This window comes from Pristiophorus japonicus, chromosome 22 (assembly GCF_044704955.1).
Source record: "Pristiophorus japonicus isolate sPriJap1 chromosome 22, sPriJap1.hap1, whole genome shotgun sequence".
Classification (NCBI taxonomy): Eukaryota; Metazoa; Chordata; class Chondrichthyes; family Pristiophoridae; genus Pristiophorus; species Pristiophorus japonicus.
Genome location: NC_091998.1, coordinates 45,266,379 through 45,289,940, shown reverse-complemented (window position 1 = coordinate 45,289,940; position 23,562 = coordinate 45,266,379). Strand labels below are relative to the sequence as shown.

Below are 23,562 nucleotides of genomic sequence, written 5' to 3'. Positions count from 1 at the left end.
CTGAAACAGCAGCTCAATAGATATATAGGCACAGATTTGTTTTAAGTCTCCCAACACAGGATCTTGAAACGGCACAGCACGTGTGACGAGGACTCGCACTAAGAGCCGTGAGCACACTCTGCAATGAAACCGTGGAAGCTGGAGCAATGCCAGGAACACCCTGGGGTCACCCAATGGCGAATTAGTTGAACGTGGCCAGAGTAGCAGCGAGGCCGATTCAAATTGGTCTCCGCTTCCGTGGGTTATGGAGTGGAGAATAAAATGTGGGTTACTGTTCCTGATCACCCTCCTGCCGGGGGAAGGTGACCTTGCTGCGGTGGCAGGCGAGGGCAGGAACAGGCTCTGCTGTGATGCCCTGAACAGATGCGTGGGCCCGCTGACATTCGGCGTCTAGTCTCGCTCTCGAAGAATGGCCACTTGTGTGAGGAGCTGGCAGGCTGCCGGCAACTGGGAAACTGTACCCCAGCCCGAGCCAGTGCCTTCAGAAGAGGAGCCAGAAAACAAGGGAGAAAAATGGCAGTAATAAGAACACACAAAAGCTGCTTTGAGCAGAGGAAGAACCGAAATGCTTAAGCGCCACAATCAATCAATCCTATCAGGTTGCTTAGAAACAGTTTCCTGATCTTTTCTTTCTGGGGGCTGGGGGGGGGGGGGGGGGGGGGGGAGGCGAGCATGGCTCAGAAGCAGGTCGCTGATTCTCCACAAGATTCCACAGCCAGCCATGGACCTACCCTGGGTCTCAGAAGGGGTTAAATGCGGTTACCCATTCCAACTCTCTAATTTCCCACTGGAGTGTAGCTGCTATTGTGTTGCTGAGCTCCATCTGTGAGCTGTATGTTGCGGAGGCAGTAATTTATTAGGACAATGGACCCAAGGAGCAGAACAGCACTAAACCCTCCCCCCTCCTCCCCTCACCTCCAGCACCACATGCCCGAGCTCCTGGGAGCCCTTTATCACCGCAAGCTCTCCTGCAAGTATCCCAAACAGGATGATGAACATTCTCTGATGATGTAATTGCCACTGGCATTTCCTCCCACTGGTGAATTATTAAATTACTTGCAAGGATATATTTCTCAGTAACATTAAAATCACCACCTAGAGAATTGTTGGAAATTGTTAGCAAGCTCTTAATGAATAGTCTTCCCTTACTTAGCTTTTTTGTTCATCTTCTTTCTGAAGTTGTTGCAACTTTTTCGGGGCAGGCGAAGTGCTTCCGTGCTCCAACATCGACAGGAATTCGACAGGGAAACGTGGTATTCGACAGGACAATAAAATGGGAGGAGGTTCAGTCAGCGATTCTTGCATTCATGATATGTCGAAAGGCTGGAATGATTTTAAAACTAGGGCAGGCCCTGGGGGCTGAGTTGATAATGGCAGTGCGCGCAGGAAGATCTCAGGTTCCAGCCCAGGGTCTGTGCTGATTTCGATCATTTCATCCTGCGTCTCGGTTTACTGCATTGGTCTTCGCCGCGTCTGGGCTGGGAAGGGGAAATTAACCGTGGTTCCTATTCAAGGACTCCTGCCGGAAGATGAGAGTGTGAGGATGTCGCGTGATCAGGACTGGGCTCGGTTATGTTGCCCCTCCTTGTTTAATCGCCAGCCCTGTTACTCGCTCGAGGTCAGACGCTGCTGAGATAGAGTACCAGGGAACAGTTGGCACCTTGTTTTCAAATCCCTCCATGGCCTCGTCCCTCCCTGTCTCTGTAACCTCCTCCCACCCACCGAGATGTCAAGAAGCTTGCCGGAAACATTAAAAAATGACTGCAAAAGCTTCTATATATATGTGAAGAGAAAAAGATTAGTGAAGACAAACGTAGGTCCCTCGCAGTCAGATTCGGGTGAATTTATAATGGGGAACAAAGAAATGGCAGACCAATTGAATAAGTACTTTGGTTCTGTCTTCACAAAGGAAGACACAAATAACCTTCCGGATGTACTTGGGGTCCGAAGGTCTAGTGAGAAGGAGGAACTGAAGGATATCCTTATTAGGCGGGAAATTGTGTTAGGGAAATTGACGGGATTGAAGGCCGATAAATCCCCAGGGCCTGATAGTCTACATCCCAGAGTACTTAAGGAAGTGGCCCTAGAAATAGTAGATGCATTGGTGATAATTTTCCAACAGTCTATCGACTCTGGATCAGTTCCTATGGACTGGAGGGTTGCTAATGTAACACCACTTTTTAAAAAAGGAGGGAGAGAAAACGGGTAATTATAGACCGGTTAGCCTGACATCAGTAGTGGGGAAAATGTTGGAATCAATCATTAAGGATGAAATAGCAGCACATTTGGAAAGCAGTGATAGGATTGGTCCAAGTCAGCATGGATTTATGAAGGGGAAATCATGCTTGACAAATCTTCTGGAATTTTTTGAGGATGTCACTAGTAGAGTGGACAGGGGTGAACCAGTGGATGTGATATATTTAGACTTTCAAAAGGCTTTTGACAAGGTCCCACACAAGAGATTGGTGTGCAAAATCAAAGCACATGGTATTGGGGGTAATGTACTGATGTGGATAGAGAACTGGTTGGCAGACAGGAAGCAGAGAGTCGGGATTAACGGATCCTTTTCAGAATGGCAGGCAGTGACTAGTGGAGTGCCGCAGGGCTCGGTGCTGGGACCCCAGCTCTTTACAATATACATTAATGATTTGGATGATGGAATTGAGTGTAATATCTCCAAGTTTGCAGATGACACTAAACTGGGTGGCGGTGTGAGCTGTGAGGAGGACGCTAAGAGGCTGCAGAATGATTTGGACAGGTTAAGTGAGTGGGCAAATTCATGGCAGATGCAGTATAATGCGGATAAATGTGAGGTTATCCACTTGGGGGCAAAAACACGAAGGCAGAATATTATCTGAATGGCGGCAGATTAGGAAAAGGGGAGGTGCAGCGAGACCTGGGTGTCATGGTTCATCAGACATTGAAGGTTGGCTTGCAGGTACAGCAGGTGGTGAAGAAGGCAAATGGTATGTTGGCCTTCATAGCAAGGGGATTTGAGTATAGGAGCAGGGAAGTCTTACTGCAGTTGTACAGGGCCTTGGTGAGGCCCCACCTGGAATATTGTGTTAAGTTTTGGTCTCCTAATCTGAGGAAGGAAGTTCTTGCTATTGAGGGAGTGCAGCGAAGGTTCACCAGACTGATTCCTGGAATGGCAGGACTGACATATGAGGAGAGACTGGATCGACTGGGCCTGTATTCACTGGAGTTTAGAAGGATGAGAGGGGATCTCATAGAAACATATAAAATTCTGACGGGTCAGGACAGGTTAGATGCAGGAAGAATGTTACCGATGTTGGGGAAGTCCAGAACCAGGGGACATAGTCTTAGGATAAGGGGTAAGCCATTTAGGACTGAGATGAGGAGGAACTTCTTCACTCAGAGAGTTGTTAACCTGTGGAATTCCCTACCGCAGAGAGTTGTTGATGCCAGTTCATTGGATATATTCAAGAGGGAGTTAGATATGGCCCTTGTGGCTAAAGGGATCAAGGGGTATGGAGAGAAAGCAGGAACGGGGTACTGAAGGAATGATCAGCCATGATCTTATTGAATGGTGGTGCAGGCTCGAAGGGCCGGATGGCCTACTCCTGCACCTATTTTCTATGTTTCTATGTTTCTATGCACTCCTCTAATTCTGCCAGAGCATCTCTGATTGTAATCGCTCAACTATCGGTGGCCATGCCTTCTGTTGCCTAGGCCCCAAGCTCTGGAATTCCCTGCCTAAACATCTCTACCTCTTTCCTCCTTCAGAACGCTCCTTAAAACATACCTCTTTGACCAAGCTTTTGGTCACCTGCGCTAATTTCTACTTATGCAGCTCGGTGTCAAATTCTTATTGCAGAATACTCCTGTGAAGCATCTTGGGACGTTTCACTACGTTAAAGGTGCTAAATAATTACAAGTTGTTGTTGTTGCACCACAACAAGAGCCAGTGCCTTCTAGAGAGGAGTAAACACTGGAGGAAGAAAAACACAAATGACTTGGATTTGTAAAGCATCTTTAACATATAATAAAAGCTACTCCCCCTTGGTGACAATGCACTGGGTGGTATTGGGAGAACTAGGCAGGGACCAAAAGCATGGTTGAAAAGGCAGGGCGGAAAATAGCCAAGTGAGGAGGTTTAGGGAGGGAGTTCAGACAGCAAGAACTATGTGATTCAAAACGCTGCCACAAAGAAAGCAAGAACTAGCCTTTATATAGCGCCTTTCACAACCTCAGGATGTCTCAAGTTACGTCACAGCCTGTGAAAGTTCACTGTTTTTGTGCAGGCGAACACAACAGCCAATGTGCGCACTGCAAGCCCCCTCTACAAGCAACGAGACAAATGACAAGGGCCAAACGGCCGGCACAGGCACGATGGGCTGAATGGCCTCCTTCTGTGCTGTATCATTCTATGATTCTAGGACATGAGGAGAACTCTCTTGCTCGTCTTTGAATGGCGTCATGAGATTTTTTATGTCCGCATAAACAGGCGGGCAGGGCCTCAGCTTAATGTCTCATCCAAAAGGCCAGGGTGATCTCCTGGACTAGTTTCGATCACCTGGGTGGGTCGGAGAGGGATTTTCCCAGATTTTTTCCTCCAATTGGCCTGGGTTTTTATCTGGTTTTTGCCTCTCCCAGGAAATCACATGGCCCCAGTTGGGGTGGAGTGAAGAATGTTTCAGTGTAAGGGATGTCGCAGTTGTGTGGGGCGGACTGGTTGGGCTGGGTGCTCTTTACCTTTCCGCCATTGTTCATGGGTTTGTATGTAACCTTCAGGGCTGTTGACCGAGGGCGTGCGGCTCTTTGTCGGTCGGCGCAAACACGATGGGCTGAAATGGCCTCCTTCTGCGCTGTAAATATCTATGTTTCTATGAAAGGTGTCAGGCTGGATTAGGTAACTCAGGTCTTGCCGTGGGGCTTGAATGCTGCCCCTGAGGCAAGCTGTCAAATGGGGACTGATACAGTTGAGGGTGATAATTGATTCGATCAGCAACATGCAGTTAGATTTGTGATTTTTTTTAACTTACCTGGATTGTATATACGCCATACCCCTCAGCGACTGCTAAACTTACGGGGGAATAATTTGGGCACTTGGGTCTTCTGGGCATTAGCCAGTCAAGCTGTGTGTGTTAAAGGGAGCAGCATGCGGCAGCCCGGCCCAGAAATCGGCGCAGTCCCAGCCTGTAAGACCATCAGCAGGCCGGGACCATTGGAGGGAGCAGCATGCGGCAGCATACCACTGCAGGGAGCAGCGCATGCTGGTACAGGAGGGCGACGGTTGCGAAGCCAGGTCACTGACTGCAGTGCGGGAAGGCACAGCAGGAGGGGCGAAGGAGCAGCAAGAGTCTATAGAGGGAAGTGACCGGGGCCCAGGGGAGGCGTGAGTTCGGGGCCCTGAAGCGGCGTGGGCCCAGGAGCACCACGGCCTAGCCCACGCTGCAATATGTGTGCGCACTAGGTCCGTACAGCAGAGCAGGTCTCCAGTAATCCTGGTTAACCCTTGCCACTGGACCAAGACCTAGCTCTGTCAAGCCCGTGTGGTGGCTGGTGTGCAACGGCCACCCCACGTTAAAAAATCCACGCACAGGCATCTTCCACCCTTCAGGATGTAGTTCAGGATCTGGAATATTAGGTCCTTCATTGAAACACCTGTGAACTCATCCCTTTTTGGCGTGGAAGCAAGTCATCCTCGCTTCGAGGGACCGCCTATGATGATGAAGATGTATGTTATGAACAGTCCTCATTAACACAAGAGCTATTCTTAAGACACTGAAAAGAGAAGAATTATTTGCTATCGATCTTCTGTACAGGCTCCGATTATTGCTTGGTGAATGAAGTGGAATTTGTGTTTGTGAGTTAGGTTGCTGGAACAGTGAAGCTGAGAGCCGAGATTGATGAGCGCCACTTCCCCGGTTTTTCCTTGCGATGTGCCTCCAATCCCAAATAAGCCCATTGGAGTGTCAGTGCGATGGAGGCAGGTGACTTGCATTGCTCCTGATGATAGTTTCCTGCCCACGCAGGGTTCTGGTTGTTTATGTTGCTTGGTACTGACTAAGTAATGAAGCTAATTCTATAGGTCTCCTTTGAGCTGTAAATTCCTGGCTGCAGTTACTACAGACAGATTTAAAGGTACAGGGGAAATTTAAACTGGACTATTATCGCCCAAGTACGCCACCAGTGTGGCAATGGGATTGTATAGCGAGCCAGATTTATAGGATACAGACTACAGCAGGGCCTCTGGTGGACTAAGCCAAGGCAGAAGACCCATCCTCTCCATGTTGCAGACATACGAACATAAGAAATAGGAGCAGGAGTAGGCCATACAGCCCCTCGAGCCTGCTCTGCCATTCAGTGATTTCATGGCTGATCTTCACCCTCAACTTCGCTTTCCCAATCTATCCCTTGATTCCTTTAATGCTGAGGGAGCGCTGCAATGTCGGAGGTGCCGTCTTTTGGATGAGACGTTAAACCGAGGCCCCCGTCTGCTCTCTCAGGTGGGCGTAAAAGATCCCATGGCACTATTTCGAAGAAGAACAGGGAGTTATCCCCGGTGTCCTGGGCCAATATTTGTCCCTCAATCAGCATCACTAAAACAGATTATCTGGTCATTATCACATTGCTGTTTGTGGGAGCTTGCTGTGCGCAAATTGGCTGCCGCGTTTCCTACATTACAACAGTGACCACACTTCAAAAGTATTTAAGCAAAATGCTTTGGAGGCTGGAAATCGGAAATAAAGACAGAAAATGCTGGAAATAGTCAGCGGGTCAGGCAGCATCTGTGGAGAGTGAAACTGGGTTAACATTTTAGCTCAATGACGTTCAACAGAACTCTGTCACAAGGTTGTCGACCTGAGACATTAACTCTGTTTTGGCGCAAGTCTTTATTTCATTCATCCCATCAGTGAAATTAAGTCATCCCCGAACTCGAACCAAGCAGTATTTCTAGATTAATTTCATCTTCTTTCTGACTCTTTGCAATGGTGACGTCCTGCACTTTTGCCTTCTCAATCCAAAAAAAAATCACGAGAGCTTGATGTTCTGGTGCGCATTGCTTAATATCATTCAAAATGTAAAGCTGAAATGATTAATTTCTCACTTGGTTCCACAGCCCTGAATGAGCCCACAATAGACTACGGATTCCAAAGGCTGCAGAAGGTCATTCCCAGGCACCCAGGTGACCCAGAGAGACTAGCAAAGGTTAGTATAACTACATTCTACACTATTTGCAGAATTAAATTAGTACCTACACGCGGTGTGTTATTTTACATTAGATTCTGATCCAAATATTGCAGACACACACTAACCTAAGAAGCTTCAGAGGCTGAAAGGGCGAAATTTCCAACATGTACCCCCCTGTCCTGAAAGCTCATGGGTGTCACTACCAAGGCCGGCATTTATTGCTCATCCCTAGTTACCCTTGGGAAGGTGGTGGTGAGCCGCTTTCTTCAACCGTTGCAGTCCCGTGTGGTGAAGGTGCTCCCACAGTGCTGTTAGGGAGGGAGTTCCAGGATTTTGCCCCAGCGACGATGAAGGAACGGCCGATATATTTCCAAGTCAGGATGGTGTGTGACGTGGAGGGGAACGTGGAGGTGGTGGTGTTCCCATGCGCCTGCTGCCCTTGTCCTTCTAGGTGGTGGAGGTTACGGGTTTGGGAGGTGCTGCCGCAGACACGGGAGCAGCGGAGAGCTATTTGACCATGAAGGGCTAGCCAACGCAAGCGCAATCTCGTCCTTCCATGATGTCCACAATTTTCTCAGCAGGGGCTCACTGGAGGGCAACTGGACATCTTTCTTCTCCAATGGTGCTGAGGCCAATTGGAGCAACCCAACTGCTGCCCCGGCTGAGATCAGATGACTGGCTGCACACCAAGGACGGGATCTGGGACCTCATTGTCTGTATGGTGCAACACTGCACCGGGCAGTCCCATTAACAGCCAAGCTATCCGGGGATCCTGAAGGGTGAATGGTTTGATTGCGGGGAACCTCTTTGATGAGTAGGCACCGAACGCTGGCTCAGCACCTCCCCAAGGCACCAACAGCAATATTGGCAAATAATTACGGGTGGAGGCACTGTTGTTAGCCACGCCTGCCCGCTCCCGTTGGAATATGTTGCTGTGCCAACACCCCCCCGCCTCTTCCAACCGTGGAACTCCGACGCTGTGCATGTCATGGGGGGCATCACTGGGTAGTGCAGAAGGTTAGCATGCAAGTACAGCAAGCAATGAGGAAGGCAAATGGCATGTTGTCCTTTATTGCAAGGAGGTTAGAACATAAGAACACAAAAACATAAGAAATAGGAGCAGGAGTAGGCCATACAGCCCCTCGAGCCTGTTCCACCATTTAATACGATCATGGCTGATCCGATCATGGCTGATCCGATCATGGACTCAGGGAATATGGCCCCTTATTCCCTTATCGGTTAAGAAACTGTCTATCTCTGTCTTACATTTAATCAATGTCCCAGCTTCCACAGCTCTCTGAGGCAGCGAATTCCACAGATTTACAACCCTCTGAGAGAAGAAATTCCTCCTCATCTCAGTTTTAAATGGGCTCTCTAGTTCTAGTCTCCCCTATCAGTGGAAACATCCTCCCTGCATCCATCTTGTCAAGCTCCCTCATAATCTTATACGTTTCAATGGAGTATAAGAGTAAGAAAGCCTTGCTACAATTGTACAGGGCCTTGGTGAGACCACACCTGGAGTACTGTGCACAGTTTTGGTCTCCTTATCTAAAGAAGGATATACTTGCCTTGGAGGCGGTGCATCAGAGGTTCACTAGATTGATTCCTGAGATGAGAGGGCTGTCCTATGAGAAGAGATTGTGTAGAATGGGTCTATACTCTCTGGAGATTAGAAGAATGAGAGGTGATCTCATTGAAACATACAAGTCTGAAGGGGATTGACAGGGTAGATGCTGAGAGGTTGTTTCCCCTGACTGGGGAGTCTAGAACCAGGGGGTCACAGTCTCAGCATAAGGGGTCGGCCATTTAAGACCGAGATGAGGGGGAATTTCTTCACTCAGGGTTGGGAATTCTCTACCCCAGAGGGCTGTGGATGCTGAGTCTCTGAATATATTCAAGACTGAGATCGATAGATTTTTGGAGTCTAGGGGGATCAAGGGATCGGGCGGAAAAGTGGAGTTGAGGTCGATGATCAGCCATTTTATTGAATGGCGGAGCAGGCTCGAGAGGCCATAGGACCTACGCCTGCTCCTATTTCCTACGATTTATGTATAGGAGAGGTTTGACACAGAATGCTGTTCTTGGAAGTGAGCTGTGTGATATGTCAGACGCGTTGGGATGTGGAAACATCCCAGAACAGATTGGACGGAATAGGCTTGACAGGCCGAGTGGCCTTTTCTCATTCCATATCTCCTGAGTAGGATTTTCCAGTGTCTTATTTTATTGATCATTTTCAGTGCTTATTTTAGCCATTTTTTTCACTTGTTCTGCCTCCTTTTTGTTTTCACGTGGCTTTCCACTTCTCTTTCCATTAAAAAAACCCAAAGTAGACATCAGTTTCGCTCTGAAATGCAGCCTGGGAGATCAAGCATTAAACCAAAGACTCAAACAGAGCTGCAAAGCAGAGGGCCAGGGAGGGACAGTGAAAGGGACCCTTGTGCATTTTACTGTTCTTTGCTGTTAAGGAATAAACCACGGATATTCAAAACCTTCTCAACTGGCAAAGGGGCTTGCTTAAGCTGTCGAAGCCTGATTCGGAGGCCCAGCACCTGTCTGTTTCAGCACTGTGGACAGTTCAGTCTCAACATATCTCAGGAATCACTGCCAGGCCATCAGAAATGTTGAACGATTAGATCGCAAATGTTGCCAAATGCTCCACATTGCTTTTCCCTTGCAGAGAACACTTGAATTCCTCTGTGGTGTCATCAGTTATTACAGTGCTGCGCGAAATCGGTCACATGGTCTGGCATAGTTAGCTGGTTATATCACTGCAGACTCTGGGTGTGAGCAGTGTGGCTTTCAAATGAACCTTTAACACATGTGCAGTTAAACTGTGATGAATCAGTGCTTCCATTCAGCAATGTCTGTGGGTAAAGTTGGCGTGCAAACTTTACAAGAACATCTAATACCAAGGCACACACACTTTGCTGTACGGGATTAATGACTGCATCTGACAGTTCACCGATAAAGCAACAGCTGGCTGAAATGAACTCTTTCTTTCCTCGAATATAAAAGCAAAATACTGCGGACGCTGGAATCGGAAATAAAAACAGAAAATATTGGAAATCTCATTGGGTCGGGCGGCATCTGTGGAGAGAGAAACAGAGTTAACGTTTCAGGTCGATGACAACGTTAACTCTGTTTCTCTCTCCACAGATGCTGCCTGACCCGCTGAGATTTCCAGCATTTTCTGTTTTTAATTGCTTTCTTTCCTCCAAACTGTTTACCTCAAAAAATAGCTTTCTATTCTCAAATTTTATGAAGGATATTGGAATAGTATTCAAAACAAAACACGGCAGCTGGGGAATTTAAATTCAGTTAATTAAATAAGTCTGGAGTAAAAAGCCAGTGTCAGTAATGGCGATCATGAAACTATCAGATTATCATAAAAACCCAACTGGTTCACTAATGTCCTTCAGGGAAGGAAATCTACCGCCCTTACCCGGTCTGGCCTATATGTGATTCCAGACCCACAGCAATGTGGTTGGCTCTTAACTGCCCTCTGAATTGGCCTAGCAAGCCACTCATTGTACCGGAATCTGGTACAAAGCACAGCAGATCAAGGCGGTGGCTCACCGCCACCTTGTGGGAGTGTAGCGAAGGTTCACCAGACCGATTCCCGGGATGGCAGGACTAACATATGAAGAAAGACTGGATCGACTAAACTTATATTCACTGGAATTTAGAAGATCGCGAGGGGATTTCATAGAAACATATAAAATTCTGACGGGATTGGACAGGTTAGATGCAGGAAGAATGTTCCCGATGTTGGGGAAGTCCAGAACCAGGGGTCACAGTCTAAGGATAAGGGGTAAGCCATTTAGGACCGAGATGAGGAGAAATTTCTTCACTCAGAGAATTGTGAACCTGTGGAATTCTCTACCACAGAAAGTTGTTGAGGCCAGTTCATTAGATATATTCAAAAGGGAGTTAGACATGGCTTGCGGCTAAAGGAATCAAGGGATACGGAGAGAAAGCAGGAGTGGGGTACTGAAGTTGCATGATCAGCCATGATCTTATTGAATTGTGGTGCAGGCTCGAAGGGTCGAATGGCCTACTCCTGCACCTACTTTCTATGTTTCTATGTTTCTCCAAGGCAATTAGGGATGGGCCTTGCTGCTGATGCCCACATCCCGGGAACGAAGAAATAAATAAAAAAGATTGCTTTAAACTAAAAGATTGCTCAAACATAATAACATCACGGATGACATCACGATCTCCGGGGCACACGAGATCAAGGCGGTAAGTAGTGGCCCATTACCACCCCCGGAGGCGTTAACGGGAGGCGCAAAGGAGCCCAATTTCTCCCGCTTTGTTATATGTGTCCACTCCGGGCCCATTTGGAATGGATATTCCAGTGGAGGCCCGCACCATGAAATTAGGTTTTTTTTAGCCTTCACGCTGGCCCTCTCACTCCAACACAACCATCTTTCCTCCTTCATCGTTGCTTCTTGGACCTCGACTGCTCAATGAAGGAAAGGGATCATTGAGCTCTTAGAAACATAGAAAACATAGAAAATAGGTGCAGGAATAGGCCATTCAGCCTTTCGAGCCTGCACCACCATTCAATATGATCATGGCTGATCATGCAACTTCAGTACCCATTCCTGCTTTCTCTCCATACTCCTTGATCTCTTTAGCCGTAAGGACCACATCTAACTCCTTTTTGAATATATCTAACGAACTGGCCTCAACAACTTTCTGTGGTAGAGAATTCCATAGGTTCACAATTCTCTGAGTGAAGAAGTTTCTCCTCATCTCGGTCCTAAATGGCTTACCCCTTATCCTGGTTCTGGACTTTCCCAACATCGGGAACATTCTTCCTGCATCTAACCTGTCCAATCCCGTCAGAATTTTATATGTTTCAATGAGATCCCCGCTCATTCTTCTGAATTCCAGTGAATATAAGCCTAGTCGATCCAGTCTTTCTTCATACGTCAGTCCTGCCATCCCGGGAATCAGTCTGGAGAACCTTCGCTGCACTCCCTCAATAGCAAGAATGTCCTTCCTCAGATTAGGAGACCAAAACTGTACACAATATTCAAGGTGTGGCCTCACCAAGGCCCTGTACAACTGCAGTAAGACCTCCCTGCTCCTATACTTAAATCCCCTAGCTATGAAGGCCAACATGCCATTTGCCTTCTTCACCGCCTGCTGTACCTGCAGGCCAACTTTCAATGACTGATGTACTTGCCAAAAAAAAATGCAAGCACTACGAGAGCAGTTAGCAGCCTTTCCATTGGTCCTAACTCTCATCATACCGCCCCCGACTCCCAGCCTGCCCAGCACTAAGCGGGGGAGCACGACGCGAATATGTAAATGAGCCGAACTCACATTATTGAGTAAGGTTAGCTCATTTGGCTGCATCACAAAAACAGTGGTCCCCACAGTGCTGCGTCAGGTCTCACTACCTCTCCCATAGTTATAATGAGCGACTTGAAAAACTAGGGCTGGGTTCATTGGTAAATTTCAGATAGGGTGATCAAAAATATGAAAGAGTTTGAGAAGGTAAATAGTGAGACATTATTCTCACTGGTTGCTGAATTGGTAACAAGGAGATATAAGCTCCGTATCAGTACTAGAGTCATAAAAGGAAGATTAGAGGGCACTTTTTCACTAAGGGGTTATTAGAATAAGGAATGTATCACCACACAAGTGACTACTGAAGCCAAGTCAATCATTGAAGAGAGAAATGAAATAAGCACTTGAAGTATCATTAACTGCATTGGAGGCAGTTCAGAGAAGGTTCACGAGTTTGATTCCTGAGATGAAGGGGTTGTCTTATGAAGAAAGGTTGAGCAGGTTGGGTCTCTACTCATTGGAGTTTAGAAGAATGAGAGGTGATCTTATTGAAACGTATAAGATTCTGAGGGGGCTCGACAGGGTAGATGCAGAGAGGATGTTTCCCCTCATGGGGGAGTCTAGAACTAGGAGGCATAGTTTCAGAATAAGGGGTCGCCCATTTAAAACGGAGATGGGGAGGAATTTCTTCTCTCAGAGGGTTGTGAATCTTTGGAATTCTCTGCCCCAGAGAGCTGTGGAGGCTGGGCCATTGAATATATTTAAGGGCTGAGATAGATAGATTTTTGAACAATAAGGGAGTCAAGGGTTATGGGGAACAGGCAGGAAAGTGCAGTTGAGGCCAAGATCAGATCAGCCATGGCTCGAGGGGCCAAATGGCCTCATCCTGCTCCTAGTTCTTATGTTCTTATTAAAGGATGAAGGGGAAAGAGCAGAAAAATGGGATTGGAGTCGCTGTCTTTAGCAGCAGCACATGCACATTGGGCTGACTGGCCTCCTGTGCTGAAATTTCTATGATTCTATGGCACAAAGCTTTTTTGGTCAGGTGTGTTCCATTAGCGGCCGTGTTTGGTGTGATTAGCCCACAATTCACCAGTTACCTTTAACCTCCTGGGGCCTGTCTTTCAAAGACGGGATGGTTGAACAAGCGATGATGTGTGGATGCGGATAAGGCCCAACCACGAGTGTAATGTGTGCACCTGTGAGGATGCTCACAGATTTGTAGACCTTTGAATTTAAAGGGGCTGCTCCTCAATTTCTGGCTGCACTTCAGTCCCACACTCCTGATCTTTGGGCACCCTGTGCGGAGGGGAGCGGGTAGGTCGAAAGGCCTCCTCGTAGGACTGCCTGTCTCGCTTCCGTGCTTATATCCGGGCCAGGGTGTCCCTAGAGATGGAGCACGCGGTGTCCACCGGTACGCTCACGGCCTTCCGCGAGAGGTGGGCGCCGGAGGGACTGGAGTGCATTATCACCCCCGGCAGCCAAATTTTAATTTGATTTTACATGTTTTAAAGTTTAATTTGTTTTAATTGCCGGGTTTTTAGTGTCCCCCTCCCCTTTTATAGGGGGCACTTGTAAAATATATAATTTTTAATGCCCCCAAAAAATATCACAAAAACAAACACAAAAAACCCCCCAAAAAAACAAAAAATATAAAAAAAGAGGGCAGTTAAAAGTGTCTGGAGTGTCCCCCAGATCGGGGGGGGCACTTGATCTAATGTTTATTTTGTTCCCCCCCCCTCCCCGAAAGAGTTGCAGACCTTTGAGTTGGGAGCGGCTTAGCCAGTCATAGAAACATAGAAAATAGGTGCAGGAGTAGGCCATTCGGCCCTTCGAGCCTGCACCACCATTCAATGATTTCATGGCTGATCATGCAACTTCAGTACCCCATTCCTGCTTTCTCGCCATACCCCTTGATCCCCCTAGTAGTAAGAACTACATCTAACTCCTTTTTTAATATATTTAGACAATTGGCCTCAACAACTTTCTGTGATAGAGAATTCCACAGGTTCACCACTCTCTGAGTGAAGAAGTTTCTCCTCATCTCAGTCCTAAATGGCTTACCCCTTATCCTTAGACTGTGACCCCTGGTTCTGGACTTCACCAACATTGGGAACATTCTTCCTGCATCTAACCTGTCTAAACCCGTCAGAATTTTAAACGTTTCTATGAGATCCCCTCTCATTCTTCTGAACTCCAGTGAATACAAGCCCAGTTGATCCAGTCTTTCTTGATATGTCAGTCCTGCCATCCCGGGAATCAGTCTGGTGAACTTTCGCTGCACTCCCTCAATAGCAAGAATGTCCTTCCTCAAGTTAGGAGACCAAAACTGTACACAATACTCCAGGTGTGGCCTCACCAAGGCCCTGTACAACTGTAGTAACACCTCCCTGCCCCTGTACTCAAATGCCCCCGCTATGAAGGCCAACATGCCATTTGCTTTCTTAACCGCCTGCTGTACCTGCATGCCAACCTTCAATGACTGATGTACCATGACACACACCCAGGCCTTGTTGCAGCTCCCCTTTTCCTAATCTGTCACCATTCAGATAATAGTCTGTCTCTCTGTTTTTACCACCAAAGTGGATAACCTCACATTTATCCACATTATACTTCATCTGCCATGCATTTGCCACCTCACCTAACCTATCTAAGTCACTCTGCAGCCTCATAGCATCCTGCTCGCAGCTCACACTGCCACCCAACTTAGTGTCATCTGCAAATTTGGAGATACTACATTTAATCCCCTCGCCTAAATCATTAATGTACAATGTAAACAGCTGGGGCCCCAGCACAGAACCTTGCGGTATCCCACTAGTCACTGCCTGCCATTCTGAAAAGTACCCATTTACTCCTACTCTTTGCTTCCTGTCTGCCAACCAGTTCTCAATCCACGTCAGCACTACCCCCAATCCAATGTGCTTTAACTTTACACATTAATCTCTTGTGTGGGACCTTGACGAAAGCCTTCTGAAAGTCCAAATACACCACATCAACTGGTTCTCCCTTGTCCACGCTACTGGAAACATCCTCAAATAATTCCAGAAGATTTGTCAAGCATGATTTCCCTTTCACAAATCCATGCTGACTTGGACCTATCATGTCATCTCTTTCCAAATGCGCTGCTATGACATCCTTAATAATTGATTCCATCATTTTACCCACTACCGATGTCACGCTGACCAGTCTATAATTCCCTGTTTTCTCTCTCCCTCCTTTTTAAAAAGTGGAGTTACATTGGCTACCCTCTACTCCATAGGAACTGATCCAGAGTCTATGGAATATTGGAAAATGACTGTCAATGCATCCGCTATTTCCAAGGCCACCTCCTTAAGTACTCTGGGATGCAGTCCATCAGGCCCTGGGGATTTATCGGCCTTCTTTCCCATCAATTTCCCCAACACAATTTCCCGACTAATAAGGATTTCCCTCAGTTCCTCCTCCTTACTAGACCCTTTGACCCCTTTTATATCCGGAAGGTTGTTTGTGTCCTCCTTAGTGAATACCGAACCAAAGTACTTGTTCAAATGGTCTGCCATTTCTTTGTTCCCTGTTATGACTTCCCCTGATTCTGACTGCAGGGGACCTACGTTTGTCTTTACTAGCCTTTTTCTCTTTACATATCTATAGAGGCTTTTGCAGTCCATCTTAATGTTCCCTGCAAGCTTCCTCTCGTACTCTATTTTCCCTGCCCTAATCAAACCCTTTGTCCTCCTCTGCTGAGTTCTAAATTTCTCCCAGTCTCCGGGTTCGCTGCTATTTCTGGCCAATTTGTATGCCACTTCCTTGGCTTTAATACTATCCCTGATTTCCCTTGATAGCCACGGTTGAGCCACCTTCCCTTTTTTATTTTTACGCCAGACAGGGATGTACAATTATTGTAGTTCATCCATGCGGTCTCTAAATGTCTGCCATTGCCCATCCACTGTCAACCCCTTAAGTATCATTCGCCAATCTATCCTAGCCAATTCACGCCTCATACCTTCAAAATTACCATTCTTTAAGTTCTGGACCATGGTCTCTGAATTAACTGTTTCATTCTCCATCCTAATGTAGAATTCCAACATTTTATGGTTACTCTTCCCCAAGGGGCCTCGCACAACGAGATTGCTAATTAATCCTCTCTCATTACACAACACCCAGTCTAAGATGGCCTCCCCCCTAGTTGGTTCCTCGACATATTGGTCTAAAAAACCATCCCTTATGCACTCCAGGAAATCCTCCTCCACCATATTGCTTCCAGTTTGGTTAGCCCAATCTATATGCATATTAAAGTCACCCATGATAGCTGCTGCACCTTTATTATATGCACCCCTAATTTCCTGTTTGATGCCCTCCCCAACATCACTACTACTGTTTGAAGGTCTGTACACAACTCCCACTAAAGTTTTTTGCCCTTTGGTGTTCTGCAGCTCTACCCATATAGATTCCACATCATCCAAGCTAATGTCCTTCCTAACTATTGCATTAATCTCCTCTTTAACCAGCAATGCTACCCCACCTCCTTTTCCTTTTATTCTATCCTTCCTGAATGTTGAATACCCCTGGATGTTGAGTTCCCAGCCCTGATCATCCTGGAGCCACTTCTCTGTAATCCCAATCATATCATATCTGTTAACATCTATTTGCACAGTTAATTCATCCACTTTATTACGGATACTCCTTGCATTAAGACACAAAGCCTTCAGGCTTGTTTTTTTAACACCCTTTGTCCTTTTAGAATTATGATGTAGTGTGGCCCTTTTTGTTTCTTGCCTTTGTTTACTCAGCCTTCCACTATTGCTTTTTACCTTTCTACCATCAGTTTCTGACTCCATATTACTTCGCCCTGACTCGCTGCATAGGTTCCCATCCCCCTGCCATATTAGTTTAAACACTCCCAAACTGCATTAGCAAATGTTACCCTCAGGACATCAGTTCCAGTCCTGCCCAAGTGCAAACCGTCCCTTTTGTACAGGTCCCACTTCCCCCAGAATTGGTTCCAATGTCCCAGGAATTTGAATCCCTCCCTCTTGCACCACTGCTCAAGCCATGTATTTATTTAGTCACGCGATGTTCACAAGACTCAATAAAACCCCGGCCAGTTGGGCTCAGGGGACCCATGATGAGACGGTGGTTGTGAGCCTGGTGGATGAACTGTAATGTGCAGTGTGATTGCTAAACCTTTGCTAATAAGCCAATTAAATAGCAATGAGATGCTATGAATTCTTAAGCAAAGAACCCATGAAACAAATACATTACAACAAGTAACCTATTTTCTGGCCTGTAACGCTCATTAAAATGGAAAAGCTCTCTCTTCCTATGCTGAATGCAAGCCAGGGTCAACAGAGAAAAGCAGTGGAGGCTAGTATGAAGGCCAAACACTCTATCTAACAACCTGGAGAAATATTGGCATGGTCTAACTATCGTCAAGTTACCACGATTATTAACATGCTCAGATGTTCTGAGACACTTTGTGGCTTAAGTTAGCTCCTGTGATCCTTCCCCGGGTTTGCATCAGAGATTAATTGCCTGTTTTGTCCCACAGGAGATGTTATTGAAAAGAGCAGCAGATCTCGTTGAGGCCTTGTATGGAGGACCACCAAATAACCAGGTACAGCTGAATGTTTGCTACAACCGTTAGACGGTAGGGTAATCTATCAAATAGAGTGAGGCCTGCACAGGAACGTACACGATATAATGCAATATAATGGGACTTCTGGGAATCAACTTTTGTGAGGCAAAAATGAACATTTGTTGGCAAGCCATTTGCTTTGTAAGGATCTGTGTACCCCAATTAAAATCCTCCCCCCACAAATCAGGTCAAGAAAATGTTTGAATAACCTGTTTTTTTGTTAAATCAGTTTTATTGATCTGCTCTCTGTAACATTGTCACAGCAGCCATTTTGAAACCAGGACTCCGAGGGGCAACTGGTAACAACAACAGCTCCACATACGGTCCGAAAGTCTCTCGGTCACGATGGAACTCATCCAAGCGCCCTATTATTCCCATCGGCGCAGCAATCTGGACTTTGGCAGTTCAGACAAGTGTGCTTTACCTTGGATTTTTAGCTATGCTGCAAAACAAAGAACCTCTCAAAGTCTCTCTGTTTGGCAGGAATCAGCCACCATCACAAATTTCAGCTAGGCTATTCGATTATCCTATTCTCGTCGCCAATGTGATTAATTCTTTACAACATCACTAACAAATACATACACAAGATGGCTCAGCAGGAACTTGTCATATGACCTTGCCACATGACCCTTTTATTATATACATCATTACCACAGTAGTCCACTAGGGGGAGCTCTATATTACAGGAACAACTTGGTTTGTCTGTTTTTTAATTCATAAAGTTTATTTTTTTCGAAACTGTGTTATGCTGCTGGAAAGCGCGATGGGCAAATATTGAAATGATAACTTCAGATAAAATACCTTAGGTTGTTCACATTGTATAGCACATAGCTCCTGCAGAGGACTATGCTGATTTTCCAATGAAGCCTCATTGTGTAGTTAGATACCTTGCTTATCTGAGGGGAAATATGGCAATGAAAGAAGAACTCTCCTGGTGCTACAACTTATTGTTGTTGCTATACTTCTTAAAAACACCTTCTAATCTCCTGTATTGTGGCATTTTAATGACTGGAAAAAAAGAAAGACTTGCATTTATAAAGCGCCTTTCACAAACACAGGGTGTCTCAAAGTACTTGGCAGCCAATGAGATACTTCCGAAGTGTAGTCACTGTTGTAATGTGGGAAATGCGGCAGTCAACTGTGCACAGCAAGCTTCCACTAACAGCAAAGTGATGACCAGATAATGTTATGTTGATTGAGAGATAAATATTGGGCAGGACACCGGAGATAACTCCCCTGCTCTTCTTCGAAATAGTGCCGTGGGATCTTTTATGTCCACCTGAGAGGGCAGATGGGGCCTCGGTTTAATATCTCATCAGAAAGACTGCGTTGGAGTGTCAGCCTAAATTTTTGTGCTCAATTCTCTAGAGTGGGACTTGGACCCACGACCTTCTGACTCAGAGGCGGGAGTGCCACCCACTGAGCCACGGCTGACACAGTGGAGGATTACATAAATTGCATAAAATATCCAGCACAGAAATAGGCCATTTGGCCCAATACAGAGGGTCATTTTACAGCAGTGAGTCATACTCCCGTCAAAACTGAGAAGACGCCCTTTCCCAATTTTATCGCCCTTCCCGACACTTGCTGGAGTCCATTCCACAAGTGCCTGCAATCCTCTAGCACCTCAATCAGTCGATCAAGCTGTCGCACGTGAGCCAAACTAGACGAGTGCCAAGGGCCCAGCTGACCACTGTGTCTCTGGCCAATGTTCGCACACACTTGCCAGGAGGAGTTACTGGAAGGTGACCAGGAGCTGGGGGAGAGCACCGTGGCTTTCTTTGTAGTGCTCACTCTCCCACGGAGACCCATTGTGGAACCCAAACTTTGGGCTCAGCTGAAAGCAACAAATTCAGTGCCAGCTGAGATTTTGCCGGCCTAAATGGTTCCGAGCCACAATCAGTTTGGCATTGGCCAACAACACCACAAGCCTTACATATTCAGTACGGACTAAGAGCGACCTTACTCACAACCTATAGCGTGGTGTAGAGCAAATGTGTGATTAATGAAGAGGTTTTAGCCGCCTCTGTTGACTTGAGCTCCGCTGAGTGGCCTGGCATTGCCCCAGTGTGGTCTTGGGCTTCGATCCAGATGGTTTTAGGCCTGTGGTTTTAGGCTTGATTCCAGAATGGTACATCTTGTACTGAGCAGTGTGCTGGAGTTTCAGCTCATTCATACTGTCAGAAGCAACAGTTCTTGGCATTTTGTGGTGACAGGATGGTTTTTTTTTCCTGTCTTCATCTGTGCTGATCTTGTGAGTGATGACTACCCTTCCCTTCATTGACAAATGGATTGCAGAAATATAGCAGGAAGACCTCCGAGGAAACGTGGCAAGCCTTGGTGCTGGATGCTAGTTTGAGGATGCTGAAAAATGGATGCGTTTCTTTGCCTTTTCTCTTCTATATTCCTAAAAGTGCTGACTCTGGCTAGGGTACAGTTCTGATAGCCCTCTGATTATTCGCCCAGGAGTTAGTGATTATGATCAGGAGAGGAACTAGTGGCTGATTCTCCCTTCCCCTCCTCCCTAGCCCAGGGGTGCAGAGACCAGTTGTAACATCCTTAATAACATTCTGGGATTAACTGACTCATAAATTAAACCTGCGACTCATCGATGGCCCCGATTTTAACTCCAGGTTGATTCCCTGCTCAGGCCCGAGTTAAAATTACAGTCGGGTCTCACTGCTGTCATAAGAACATAAGAACTAGGAGCAAGATTTGGCCATTCGGCCCCTCGAGCCTGCTCCGCCATTCAATGAGATCATGGCTAATCTTCAACCTCAACTCCACTATTCCCATATCCCTTGATTCCCTTAATATCAAAAAATCTATCGATCTCTGTCTTGAATATACTCAACGACTGAGCCCACTGGGGTAGAGAATTCCAAAGATTCACCACCCTCTGAGTGAAGAAGTTTCTCCTCATCTCAGTCCTAAATGGCCGACCCCTTATTCTGAGACTGTGACCTCTGGTTCCAGACTCTCCAGCCAGAGGAAACATCCTCCCTGCAGTTACCTTGTCACACCCTGTAAGAATTTTGTATGTTTCAATGAGATCACCTCTCATTCTTCTAAACTCTAGAAAATACTGGCCTAGTCTGCTCAATTTCTCTACATAGGACAATCCCCCCCATCCCAGGAATCAGTCTGGTGAACCTTCATTGCACTCCCTCAATGGCAAGTATATCCTTCCTTAGGCAAGGAGACCAAAACTGTACACAATACTCCAGGTACGGTCTCACCAGGACCCTATATAATTGCAACCAGAGCTGCAACATGTATATATATAAAGAAGGACCCTGTTGGCTCCGGGCGGGTGTTCTCGCTGCCCGCTCAGGATAGCAGTTTAAAAGTTTTGCAACTTTCGAACAGGTAAGAGCCTGGGTGATTTTAGCTGCCCGCCCGCCAGGTTTCTCTGCGCGAAAAGGATTAAAATCGGCCCCATCTGGTCCGTATGACTCTGTACCACCCAAGCTATGCACTTACTCAATGATCCATCAGCAATGCCAGACAGAGACTTGAAACTAAAAAAATTAATTTCACTGATAAGTACAAGGAGCACCAATCATGTTTGAAAATCATAGAATCATAGAAACTTACAGCACGGAAGGAGGCCATTCGGCCCATCGTGTCCGCGCCGGCCGACAAAGGGCTATCCAGCCTAATCCCACTTTCCCGCTCTTGGATAGAAACATAGAAACATAGAAAATAGGTGCAGGAGTAGGCCATTCAGCCCTTCGAGCCTGCACCGTCATTCAATGAGTTCATGGCTGAACATGCAACTTCAGTACCCCATTCCTGCTTACTCGCCATACCCCTTGATCCCCCTAGTAGTAAGGATAGAAACATAGAAAATAGGTCCCTAGCCCTGTAGATTACGGTACTTCAAGTGCACATCCAAGTACTTTTTAAATGTGGTGAGGGTTTCTGCCTCTACCACCCTTTCAGGCAGTAAGTTCCAGATCCCCACCACCCTCTGGATGAAGAAATTTCCCCTCAAATCCCCATTAAACCTCCAACCAATGACTTTAAATCTATACCCCCTGGTTGTTGACACCTCTGCTAAGGGAAATAGGTCCTTCCTATCCACTCTATCTAGGCCCCTCGTAATTTTACACACCTCAATAAGGTCTCCCCTCAGCCTCTGTTCCAAAGAAAACAAACCTAGCCTATCCAATCTTTCCTCATTGCTAAAATTCCCCAGTCCAAAATGGTAGCTGATTTGCTGCCAAATGGTTTCCATTGGAGGATTGAAGCAAAAGTACAGGAACAATTAAACCTATTGAGCTAAGGTTCAGCTCAGGACTGTGCGCCGCAGACGGCAGTTTTGTTATTGATTTATTCTGGATGCCCTCGGTTTCTGAGTGCCAGTGATGAGTTTCTATGTCTCGCTCATCAACATTTTGTTCCTATTTGCCACAAGGATTGACACGGGCATGTCATCAGCACTGCGCCTGGCCAAACACCTAGTCCTTGGAGCCGTTCGCTGACTAATTAAATGGCAGGTTCCCAAATTCCGTTTTGTTTTTGGACAGTTGGAGCAATGAAGTAGATTTTTTTTTTAAAAGCTAACGATTTTTAAGTGGGAGGTAAACAAAGGTTAGAAGAGGTCGAATAGAGTTAAAAAGTATAATTTTAAAAAAGGACGGAGGAAATTGGGAAGAAATGGGACTGTGGGGGGAAAAATGCAAAGTGCTAAATTTAAAATTGTGTTTTCATTGATTATTTTAGCAGCTTGCCATCTATATTCTGGTCATAAACCAATTCCTGATGTTGGAATAGATTTATTACTGTAATATTAGTGTATGCTGAGCACCGCTGAGTCTCGTGTGGCAAACCAGACTCCCCACCCACCCTTTCCTCCAACGACTGTCTGCGACAGAGACTGTAATTCCCGTATTGGACTGTACAATCACCTGAGAACTCACTTTTAGAGTGGAAGCAAGTCGATTTCGAGGAACTGCCTATGATGATGATGAGTGTACATTTCAATGTAACGGTTACATATTAGCTGACATTGTTAACGGTTCTCTCTCCTCAGGAACTGTCCCCCTCTCCCTCAAATCTGCCATCATCGCCCCGTTCCTCAAAAAAACAACCCTTGACCCCTCCGTCCTTGCAACTAACGACCCATCTCCAACCTTACTTTCCTCTCCAAAGTCCTTGAACATGTTTTCGCCTCCTGTAATGTATTTGCTTCATGGGTTCTTTGCTTAAGAATTCATAGCAACATTGCTATTAAGAACTAGTTGGTTTATGAGCAAAAAGGTTTAACTATCCCACATTACCGGTTCATCCACCAGGCTCACAACCACCTGCCTCATCGTGGATCCCCCGAACCCAACTGGCTGGGGTTTTATTGAGTCTTGTGAACATCACGTGACTGGCTAAGCCACTCCCAACTCAATAGCTCTACAAACCTGTGAGCATACTCACGGGTGCATACATTACACCTCCAAAGTCCATGCCCATCTTTCCCGCAACTCCATGTT

At 46.4% G+C, this 23,562-nt stretch overlaps 1 protein-coding gene across 2 annotated transcripts in view; it reads left to right on the top strand.

Annotated features, from left to right (window-relative positions):
* Positions 1-23,562, top strand: part of LOC139235009 (transcription factor COE2) — a 329,707-nt gene that overhangs the window by 272,214 nt on the left and 33,931 nt on the right. For both annotated transcript variants that reach the window (XM_070866082.1, XM_070866081.1), the window contains exons 11-12: positions 7,088-7,176; positions 17,987-18,052. In XM_070866082.1, coding sequence (XP_070722183.1) covers positions 7,088-7,176; positions 17,987-18,052 — 155 coding nt within the window. The remainder of the gene's footprint in view (positions 1-7,087; positions 7,177-17,986; positions 18,053-23,562) is intronic.